The sequence below is a fragment of the Maniola hyperantus genome, chromosome 7, assembly GCF_902806685.2.
Source record: "Maniola hyperantus chromosome 7, iAphHyp1.2, whole genome shotgun sequence".
Lineage (NCBI taxonomy): Eukaryota > Metazoa > Arthropoda > Insecta > Lepidoptera > Nymphalidae > Maniola > Maniola hyperantus.
This window is the reverse complement of record NC_048542.1, coordinates 3,229,696-3,241,207: the sequence shown is the minus strand read 5'-3', so window position 1 is coordinate 3,241,207 and position 11,512 is coordinate 3,229,696. Positions and strand designations below refer to the sequence as shown.

At 36.9% G+C, this 11,512-nt stretch overlaps 4 protein-coding genes across 5 annotated transcripts in view; 2 read left to right on the top strand and 2 right to left on the bottom strand.

Moving 5' to 3' along the window:
* The first annotated feature begins 356 nt into the window (after positions 1-356).
* LOC138402588 (uncharacterized) lies at positions 357-7,584 on the top strand. Its single transcript, XM_069499788.1, has 3 exons — positions 357-724; positions 5,315-5,756; positions 6,628-7,584. The coding sequence occupies exons 2-3, from the start codon at positions 5,467-5,469 to the stop codon at positions 7,496-7,498; spliced, it is 1,161 nt and encodes a 386-aa protein (XP_069355889.1). The 5' UTR covers positions 357-724; positions 5,315-5,466; the 3' UTR covers positions 7,499-7,584.
* Positions 729-4,860, top strand: LOC117983641 (uncharacterized). Of its 2 annotated transcripts, none has more exons than XM_034970255.2 (2): positions 729-1,204; positions 2,898-4,860. In XM_034970255.2, exons 1-2 carry the CDS (start codon positions 912-914, stop codon positions 3,814-3,816), a joined length of 1,212 nt encoding a protein of 403 aa, XP_034826146.1. In that variant the 5' UTR covers positions 729-911; the 3' UTR covers positions 3,817-4,860. The 2 variants fall into 2 exon arrangements, 1 of the variants encoding a protein (XP_034826146.1); XR_011236945.1 differs by lacking the exon at positions 729-1,204 and adding an exon at positions 2,465-2,600 and having other exon boundaries at positions 2,898-3,031.
* LOC117983642 (uncharacterized) lies at positions 2,049-5,265 on the bottom strand. The gene is made up of 2 exons (XM_034970256.2): positions 4,902-5,265; positions 2,049-2,861 (listed from the first exon to the last, which is right to left on the bottom strand). Exons 1-2 carry the CDS (start codon positions 5,077-5,079, stop codon positions 2,266-2,268), a joined length of 774 nt encoding a protein of 257 aa, XP_034826147.1. The 5' UTR covers positions 5,080-5,265; the 3' UTR covers positions 2,049-2,265.
* Positions 7,585-8,359: 775 nt separating the features above from the next.
* LOC138402602 (uncharacterized) overlaps positions 8,360-11,512 on the bottom strand; it is a 58,217-nt gene continuing 55,064 nt past the window's right edge. The window contains exon 3 of the mRNA XM_069499837.1: positions 8,360-10,238. Coding sequence (XP_069355938.1) covers positions 9,566-10,238 — 673 coding nt within the window. The 3' untranslated portion in view covers positions 8,360-9,565. The remainder of the gene's footprint in view (positions 10,239-11,512) is intronic.

Here is an 11,512-nt window from a genome sequence, read left to right as displayed (position 1 = left end):
TAGATATCTGACACCACATTAGTATCTACGCTGCACCCATGCGAAGCCGGGGCGGGTCGCTAGTTTTACATAATCTTAGTAATTATGATGCACATTTTATTTACTCACTGAATTTGCATCATATTTCATTAACACAAAAATTCGAAAAAGTGGGTTTTTCGAAACCAATCTACAAGTGCGATACATCAAAAATTGCGTCTCGGTGAGCGCTACAAAGTGGTGAAAAGTGTTCAAAAATTGGTGCAAAATTGATGATTGATTGAATTGATTAAATGTGCAGTGACAGAAAAACCGCAAAGTTTGAAAATTTTCAAACTTTGACGACGAACACTGCCGAAACAAGATCGACAACCTACCATTTTCCGTTTGTGGTGGGAGTAGCGAAGACACCCCCACCACCTATTTCATGGCCTCTACCTCGTACACCACAAACCACAACACACACGCCGCGGGCCAACACAACGACAAAAAAATAGAGAGAAGATTACATCCGGATAGTGCTCGATCTACCCCAATTGATCGTTTTTGGTGATAACCCAGCATGTAGCATTACTATCACACCAAATAACAAAAAAAAGTCAGAAAAACAGAAAAGCAAGGTGACGCCTGAAGTTTTTTCATACGTGCCAATACTTTTCTGCCTTCTTTTCTTTTTCCTCCTTCCATTCTAGTAATTGTAATTGCCTAATTTCGTTCTCGTTCAAATTGCGACAAACGTCGAATTGTGTGCGTCTTAGGGCATAAACTGCGTTAAGCGTGTGCACGCACGTGAGCACGTCGCGGGCCACGCTTCTGGTGCACGCACGTGAGCACGTTCGCGTGCTTATGCGCGGGCATCGGCGCGTGCATCCGCGTACGCAGTTTTCTCAGTACAATTTTGACGTTGGAGGTGTACAGTCGAATAAGTAATAATGGATAAATTAATGTTGTATTATTTATCAAGACGACGGCGACGACGAATTGCCAAAAAAAGACGCCAGCCAGTAAGCCCGTTCGTTGAATCTAGGTTACTGTGCGGGGAATTCGTGGTGAAGTTTGGTATATTAAGAAAAAATGAAAGGTTTTTTTTCAAATATTTTAAAGTTTCATTACAAGTCTATGATGAATTATATTCAAAACTGGAGCCCTATTTGAAGACTAACAATCTACGATTGAAATCTACGTCAATCGTATCACCAATGGAACGATTTGCAATGACATTGCGGTAAGTAAAGACATTTCGATATTAATAATCATCTTTATTCATGTAAAAAAACAGTCATTATTTAACAAAAGTTTAGAACACTCATATTTTTTGCCAATTTATGTAAGTCACATTACTGTTTAGCCACATCAAGCAAGAAAGAAGAAGAAGTTCTTATTGTTTCGGCAGTGACACCTGAATATGGCTTAAAATGTTTTTCTTGATGTGGTTCACGGACCGAAACACATAACCGCACACTTATTAATCATCATATTAATCACAGTTTCTTATATTTATTAATTATATTTTGTTATTTCTAAATTACACAGTTTTATCTTTTTCGTTTTTTTTTATCTATACCTACTTATTCACTTATTTTTTTATATACTTAATCACAACAGTCATCACAGTGTCTTGCATAAACGCTACGTTACAATTAGTCATTGATTATTCATTTGAAATACACTAATAAAATCACAGGTTCAAGTTTAAAATAAAAAAACACAATAACAGTTAAAACAGTACAATAAGTCTAAATGTCTTAATTATAATAATATACCTACCTTACAAAGTATTAATTATAATGACGCATATTGATTGCAAGTTTTTACATATGAATATTTCCCTTATTAATTATTCCCTTCTATTACTAGATCGGGTACTAATATTATTTTAAATTCTTATTTATCATCACAATCATAATCACAGTTTACTACATAAAAGATTAAATTTAAGAAGAGGACATATGAAGGAGCAATGTTATGAGTAGGTTCAAAAAAAAGGTCCATTAAGTAAAAAAGGGGTCTATTGATACACTTTTTTATTTGACCCCAAAATAGGGTTTAAGATAAAAGTGTCCGAATCGACCCCGTTTCTTTCCTTATGAACATGACACCTCAAGGCTTGTAAACTTTTGGCGAATGCCCTTGTATATCATAATAATTGCACATGAGACCAGAAAAATATAAATATAAAATTGCGCTTTTTACTAACTTAAATAGTTCTTCATGTTCTTCTCTTTCTTTTGTTCTTAATAATTAAACAGTCTTAATCAAATCTTCAAAGTCTTTCTTGTTACCTATTTATTCATTGTTCGTATCTGATCTTACATTTAAGGATTCTAAATCATTCGTTACCGTATTTTGCGTTAATGAAAGGTCATCAATGGTAATAATCATTTCTTTTTCAATATCAATTAAAGCTTGTAATACTTTCGTACGAAATAATAATTTTTTAAAGCAACTCAATTTTTTTACAGTTGGTAATAATGACTTAAAAAAATTCAAGTCTTCGTCCATATTATCTGCAGTGTTATTCTTCACGTAATTTAACAACTCTAATTCGAAATCAGTTGGCGATTCGCACTTACGTTTCTTGGAAGATCGTGTTTCTTTGGTAACGCTGGAGCTGGTGCTAGGTACATTAATCAAATCTTCTTCAATAATCGTATTATTTTGTGAAGTTCTCGGTGACGCGTTTTGCTCTACTGACTGATTAAAATTGTCTGCCGATTCTTCTCCTTGAGTATTCGAGTTTGAATCTAAAAATGACAGCATGTTATAGTAAACGTATGTTTTATTTGCCCTGGAACCGGAGCCTGATTTAAGTTTTTTTTTAGTAGACCTCACTCTTATATAAGTGTCTCTTGCAGTTTTCCATCTTTGCTGCAGCTTTTTCACTGAAACAATAACACAGGTATTTTATTTTATTACAGATATTTAGTTAGTGGACATACCTTCGTCGATATTCATCTGGCGTATCAGACAGGACTAACCACGGTCAGAAAAATAGTAACAGAAGTTTGTCAAATTATAATTGAAAGGTTAAAGGAAGAATGTATACCAAAATTTTCCCGTGCGCTATGGGTAGAGACTGAAAAAGGTTTTTTAACGCAAGCCCAGTTTCCTAACTGCATAGGTGCAATAGACGGAAAACATATACGCATTATAAGACCTCCACATAGTGGTTCCCTCTATTACAACTATAAGCATTACTATTCTATTGTACTGCTTGCAATGTGTAACGCCAACTATGAGTTTACCTATATAAACGTGGGAGTGCAGGGTAAAGAATCTGACTCCGCAATTTTCACACAAAGCCGATTGTACGAACAAATCAACAATGACTTAATAGATATTCCTCCTGCCAAAGCATTGCCCGTAATACACAATGATAAACCAACCAACATTGCTGCAACCGCAGCTTTGCCCTATATTATTGTAGGAGATGAAGCATTTGGGTTATCTAGCCATGTCATGCGGCCATATGCTCGAGCTCTCGATTTAAACTACAAAAAAAAAATATTCAATTATAGGTTAACGAGAGCGCGACGTTATATTGAGTGTACATTTGGTATCATGGCTAATAAATTTCGCATACTCCATCGTCCATTGAACGTTGGAAAAGACAAAGCAATTTGTTTTCTTAAAACAATTTGTATTTTGCATAATTTTATAAGATCAAGAAGTCAAATTAATGACTTTCATGATATTGTCATTATACCAGACCATATACGTTCAGTTCGGGGGTTAATTGGAAATACCCACAGAGATTCGTATACATTACGCGATAGCTTCGCAGATTATTTCGTTGCAGACGGACAGCTGTCATGGCAAGATCGCAGTATTTATTGAAGGCTTTTTTATAATTTATGTACATTCAATAATTGAATTTTCACGGTTTTTTACCACACATTTTTTATTAACATAGCAGGCATATTTTAATAATATACCTAATGATTTTATTTGTTAAATTCATCGGATGTAACCAGTTGCGCCGCCATGACAGTCGAAAATTATAAGAAATTCAGTATTCTTACATTAAATAGGTAAAATGTTATGTAATTACGCATAAAATGAAACTTTTTTTCTTTCATTACACATCCAGTGATGTGTAGTTTGTACAGTGTCTAAAAACACAAGTAGGCATCTTTTTTACTAAAATATTATTGGTACTCAAACACATGTAGACGCGACACCGATTGGAGCGTGACTAACTGCATGGTAGGCAATTACCTTCCATTGCTCTTGCCTTTGAAAGCGGGCGTATAACTAATCTAGTTATATAAAATCATAGGATGTAACCAAATAACTTAGATTGTTGTAAACTAAAGTTGAGAGATGTCAAAGAAAAACCTACAAAACTACAAAACGCACGCTTATTTTACAAAGTTACTAGCCCAATTCTAAAACCAATATAATAAATATTTTAGTTGATAATTGTTTTATTTATTTACCTACCGATCCACTGTTTCTGCCCTAAAATGATTTTGAACCCTAAATACACCGATAGTGTGAAGTAGTGTGAAGCTCGCAGTCGTGAACATACTGGTTGTCTCGTGACGCGCAAAATGGCGGCGACCGCGTGGCCGAAAGAAAGAACTTTGGAATTTATCGAGCAATAATTATATAAAACCATACCAATATTATGGGACATTGTTCACACGAATTTCACAATGTTCAGAAATACGCAGTATCTCTGCACTAGTTTTGAATATAAGCATGATTTTATATTTACATAGGTAAATTATTGTAAATATTCCGAGTTTTAATTTTATAGTTGGATTAATTGTTGAAAACATTTAATTGACACAAATACAATTGAAATAACTAATTATATATAACTAATTGCATAGATTATTAAAAATAAAAATTAGGCGCAAAGAATAGTTTACCTAACCTACGTTATTATAAAATAAAAAAAGAGTGTAGGTACTTACCTTGTATGTTTTTTTCTGCTTCACTCCAGTCATCAAAATTTTCAAACAGTACTTTACAAATGTCTAGCCATGCTTTTGATTTAGCGTCCCGGTCTTTAAATATTTCGCTTGATTGGTCCCATATGGCAGGACGACACTGAACTTCAACAATTACCCTTTCTGTATCAAAATTTGTCATTTTTTGTTATGGGCCGGGCACGCGCGTGCGGTCGGTTCGAGATAGCGCTGTCAACTGAACAAGCACGCGCGTGCACCCGCTAGCGGGCTTCGCGCGTGGACCCGTCCAACGTGATGCGTGATCACGTCGCGTGCATGCGTGCCCCATTGCACGGAAGTATCACGCGACGGGCTCACGAGCGTGTGCACGCGCGGGTCGTTTTTGTATGGACACGCGAGAGGCACGCTTAACGCAGTTTATACCCTTAGGCTCGGCGCAAACGGGCCACCAACCACAGCCACCGGTGGCTGTCGCGCGCTACCGCCACATTGTCAGAAGCGAGCGACAGCCACCGGTGTTCGGAAGCCGCCACATTTTATAACCCGCTCTCTGCTGCGCAGTCTTGCGATGGACTCCGACACGGAAAGTTTGCTCGCGCTATTGTTAATACGCAGACGACGTAGACAACGCCGTCACCGCCGATATTGGGTACATCCAATTTTAACAGGTCCAACAGTAAAACATAATTTGCATTTCGATAATCTACAAAGATATCCAACAAAGTTTTTTAGTCATTTTCGAATGAGTTTGACTACATTTCAAGAACTGCTGTTAGTGTTACAAGATGGATTAATACGGCAAAATACCAGTATGCGGCAAAGCATCACCCCTGCAGAAAGACTCGCAATCACATTAAGGTAAGTAAAACAAATTTAATATTTTAACATTAAGTACATTTATTAAGATGGGTAAGATCTGTAATTTTGGTCAGCTTCTACAAATTGTAATTCTTAATTAACTGTGACAATGTAATCAATTTTTAAATCATCATGAATTTATAATTCTCTATGATTAGGTACCAAACATTTCTTCTATTATAGAACTATCATCTGCAGAATGATTTGAATAATTTGACAATGCCGATGGAGAAGACATCGAAGTCGATGTATTAGCCTGGTTTGTTGTATAAGCATTTGTATTTTGTGAAGAATATCCATAAGAGTGTGATGAGTAAGATCTATAATTATTAATAGGTTCATACATTTTGTACTTCTTAATCAACTGTAACATTTCACCCTTGAAATCAATTTTAAAATCATCATGAATTTTTCTAATATCCGGCAAGACTGACATCAAGAAATCTTTGTCAGGATCCGCATGTTCAGATCTTGCATATTTATTTTGTAAATTGTCTGATAGTTGTTTCAATATTTCGTTTTCCGATTTCTCAATACTTCTTTTCGTTGCCCTTCTCCTGGAACTGCTTAAAGAACAATTTTCTTCTTCATTTTGTTCTTGTTGTTGTTCTGCTCGTAGTCCTGAATCATTTTCGTTAATCTCTTCATCTGTTGTAGGTCTCACGTTTCTAAGACGTTTCAAAAAAGACAATTGATTAAAATAAATATATTCTTTCCTGCCTGATGCTCCAGATCCACTCTTCTTTTGCTTCCCAATTTCTCTGTTGAAACTATCGCGGAGACTCTTCCACTTTCGTTCGTAGCAGCTGTAACAAATTATATTATTATTCAACAACACTGTATTTAATATATAACTTGCTATTTATTTCAGGTACCTTGGCGCTGGATGTTCATTTGGAGATTTTGAAACTACTTACAATCGTGGTGCATCTACAGCGAGAATGATAGTCAAAGAAACGTGCAAACTAATTTGGAACAGGTTGAAAGCAATATGTATACCAGAACCAACGAGGGATATGTGGAACGAAATAGCTAGTGGGTTTCTACAAAACACTAATTTCCCTAACTGCGTAGGTGCTATCGATGGGAAACATATAAGAATTATTCACCCATTTGACAGTGGATCATTATACTACAACTACAAGAATTATTTTTCGATGGTACTTTTGGCGGTTTGTGACTCTAATTACCTTTTCACATTCGTGGATGTTGGTTGCTATGGTAAAGCATCGGATTCAACTATATTTAAAGAGAGTGAATTATTTAAAAGGATTGAAGACAAATCTATTAATATACCTCTACAAAGACCAGTTGGTAACCGTCAAGCACTAAATTATTCATTTGTTGGTGATGAAGCATTTAGTTTATCCGAACACATGTTGAGACCTTATGCTGGAAGACATTTGTCTTCAGATAAAAAAATATTTAACTATAGACTAAGTCGTGCTAGGCGTTGCATAGAATGTGCATTTGGTATACTTTCCAACAAATGGAGAATACTTCATCACCCATTAAATACATCTATTGAATTCTCAGAAGACATCATAAAAACGTGTTGCATCTTGCACAACTTTGTACGTAAAAGAGATGGTTACAATTTCAAACACACGCTGAATATAGTCGGATTCGAAAATATAGAAGATACAGGTATACCAACTTTACGATCATGTACTACACGGGACATATTAAAAGATTACTTTATAAATGAAGGATCAATACCATGGCAAGAAAACAGAATATGAATAAACATGACACAAAGTATTTAAAATGTTAACATACCAGCCGCGCTTTTTTCCTTATTATTTTTCTCCTTGAATTTGTTAATAAATAATTCACAAATCTCTTCCCAGGCTTTTAATTTCTCATTTCTATTGCTGTATAGATCAGAATGTAAATCCCCAATAGCCGGGCGTGAATGGATTTCCGATATGAATGTATCAATATCCAGCGAGGCGTCGTGCTCCATGATGACGCGTGCGGTCCGTTAGAACGTCTAGGGTTAACTGCGCGGGGGGCGGAGTAGTGCGACAGTGGCGGGTGTCGGCGTCTTGTGTGGCCCGTAGCGACCGCAAGTGGCGAGTCGCGGACACTGCTGTAGCGAGTGGTCGCCACGGGCTACACGTGTGCGGCGTGTCTATACAAAATGTATGAAAAAGTGTGTCAAGACGCTGTCGCTCGCCACCAGTGGCTGTGGTTGGTGGCCCGTTTGCGCCGAGCCTTATAGTCCTTTTCTTTTTTTACGTTAGTCTCAAGTCGTTTTGCCCATCTACAAAAACAAGACAAGACTGTAACAACTATAGAGTAATAAAGCACATGTTGTATAGGAGCACAAGGGTCCGGTCAGAGGCTGGAGTTACGGACTATTTTTAAACTATAATTGACCGACTATGACAATATCTTTTATAAAACTGGAATTAGAGGAGGTATATCTCAATATAACAATCGTTATGCAAAAGCAAATAATCTGTTTATGGAAGATTATGATAAGGAAAAACCTAAATTGTACCTAACATATTTAGACGCTAATAATCTTTATGGTTGGGCCATGTCCCAGTACCTTCCAACAGGTGGGTTTGAATGGATAAACACTGAAACAAACTTTAAAGTATCAGACATATTATCTGAGATTGGCTATATTCTAGAAGTTGATTTGGAGTATCGCAATGAACTTCATGATTTGCATTCCGACTTACCTTTATGCCCTGAAAATATTCGAATTGGGAATTCAAAAGATATCAAGTTAGTACCCAATCTAAATAATAAAACTAAATATAAAATTCATTATAGAAATCTAAAACAATGTCTTAGTATGGGTATAAAGTTAACTAAAATTCATAGAATATTAAAATTTGACCAAAGTCCTTGGTTACAAAATATATAGACTTAAATACGAATATGCGAACTTTAATTACATCAGACTTTGAAAAAGATTTTTATAAATTAATGAACAATTCCGTTTTCGGCAAGACTATGGAAAATAATGAAAAGAGAGTCAATGTTAAAATGTTAACACAATAAATCGTGGTAAAATCTTAGAGGCACAAGACTTGATAGCTAAACCTGAATTCCATAGCTTAGCCGTTTTCAACGATAACATAGGATTTTCATATAACTTTTCACCCCCCCCCCCCTGCACTCCCTTAGGGTGGTAATTTAGTTATATCCTTTCTTGTCTGATACCTACCCCTTAGAAAGAACCAGCGTTTCACAAGTAAAAATAACAATAGTTAAAACTTTTCTATAAAAATATTTCCCCCCTATTTTACCACCCTTAGGTCAGTTACAGTGCTCCACCGACCGTCAGTGCGTACGTCAGTCGCGCTTGTCATATGTATGAAAATTCATAAACCGTACAGTGCTAGACCGACCGTACGCACGCGTATTTTGCTACGCACTGCGTACGAGGACCGTCGGTCGAGCGCGTGCGCATGCGTACCGTCGGTCGACTGACGCGCTATGTAAACAAATGAACGCGTTCAGTGCTGTACCGACCGGTGCACCGACCGCACGCATGCGTGTATTATTGTTGTCAAAACACCAGTGACTTCGTAAAAACAAATATGAACCTTGATACTGAACGCTTGATCACCGAAGTTCGTCTTCGTGAACCACTCTGGGATTTAGGCCACAAGTTATATAAAGATCGCGATGCCAGGCTAAAGGCTTGGAAGGAAATATGTGAAGTATTATGTCCGAATTTCGACGAAATGTCTCCGACTGAGCAAAAAAATGTTGGTGAGTAAATAAAGAAATACCTTTATATTCATGTTTATTTATTTATTTTGATACGAGTACATACAATTATGAGTTCAATATATACAATTATTTTGCCAAGGCACGGCACCTTCTGGAGATGTAAAGTAATTAGCAAACTTTTCTCTCAACATGTCCCCTGATCTAATATTATGATTGTGACTGTCATTGCTGTGGGTTATTGGTTCGAATCCTGAAATTGTTAATGTATCCTCTATTTTGTAACCATCTCGTTCTCTTATGTAATTGTGTAAGACACAACAAGCTTTGATGATAGTAATTGTGTTTTCTAAAGAAGTGTTCATTGGTCTATGAAATATTCTGAATTTGTTACTCATTATACCGAATGTAGACTCGATATATCTCCTTGCACGACTTAGTCTATAGTTTAATATTTTCTTTTTGTAAGTCATGTTACTACGTGCATAAGGTCGTAATACTTGTTTTGAAATACCGAATGCCGCATCACCAACAATAACGTATGGAAGTGGTTCGGTCGTATTAGGCAATGGTTTAGGGAGAGGAAAACACATCTCTTCGTTTTGTAATTTTAAAAACAAATTGCTTTGTCTGAATATTGAAGAATCGGAGTCTGTTCCACATGAACCGACGTTAATGTATGTAAAGCGATAGTCACAATCACATACAGCAAGTAAAACAACAGAAAAGAATTTCTTGTAATTGCAATAAATACTTCCACTATATGTCTTAAGTTGTCTTGTAATTTGGCTGATAATTCATCAAAACTTTTGATCGACATCCTGAAGTAATTAAAAAAATTTTCTTCATCTTCGCGCAATAACGAGTATATGGTGCTGAATTCCCCCTGAAAAGCTCTTTGGGCGACGATCGGATGTACGTGGTATCTACGTGTTCTGTTTCGTCGACGTCTACGAAGATAATATGCAGCAATTAAACTATTTGTAAACGCGTCCATACGTCTACGCCACGACTTTGTCGCTACGAAAAACATGAACCTTATCGATACTGAAAGCGACTGTACACGTCCGGTCAGTTTACTGGTACGCAGAGCACTGAATGATACAAACAACGGTCGGTCAATGCGCATCATCAGCACCGACGGTACGCACTGACGGTCGGTGGAGCACTGTAACTGACCTTAGTGCTCATACGCACTAGCGGTCAGCCGCCCAGGCAGTTTATCTTAGCGGCTTGCCGCCTGACGCGGTTGAACCGCTAGTCAGAGAATTGCGTTCAGTCTATCATAATCAACATGTTTTTATAAATTCCTGCTTCACAATTCCATATTGCTTCTTTTTGTTGAATTTCGACGATACATTTTTCCGTATCTGAAGTTCATGACTGCGCTTATAACATAGTAGTACACACGTGTAAACACACCTGCAACACGCCGCGTACTCAACCGCCTAGTGCGCACAGGCAAGTTGGCGGCCAGCCACGAAGCGGGCCGCTGCCTCCCGTTCAACCGCCGCGGTTGGAATTTCGTCGCGCTTTAGTGCATACAAAATGAGCGGTTTCATATAAAAATATAAAAGCGGCTAGCCGCGCACGCGGTTAACCACTAATGCGTATGAGCGCTTAAAGGGGGAATTTCCCAAATTAAATTGTACAGATTTTGATTATTTAAAGCTAATAACCTAAATGTCGATTTTCACGTCTCTAACTTCAAAACATATGACTTTCATACAACGTTCGACCTCCCCTTTCACACCCTTAGGGGGTAATTTTTCAAAACCGTTCTTAGCTGACACCTACGTCCTAGAAAGAACCTGTCTTCCAAATTTCAAGTTTGTAGGCCTTATAGTTCCTGAGATTTCGTGATTATTCGGTCAGTCAGTCAGTCAGTCAGTGGTATTTTGCTTTTATATATTTAGATGTTGACGCAATAGTATAATAGTAAGCGAAACAATACACTTTAAAAAAAAAGATATACCTAAAGAATAGTTTAAGAATTTTTAATACTTATTTTAGTCCCCATAGGAAGTAATAATAATATGAATACTTGCAGTAAATAAGGCACT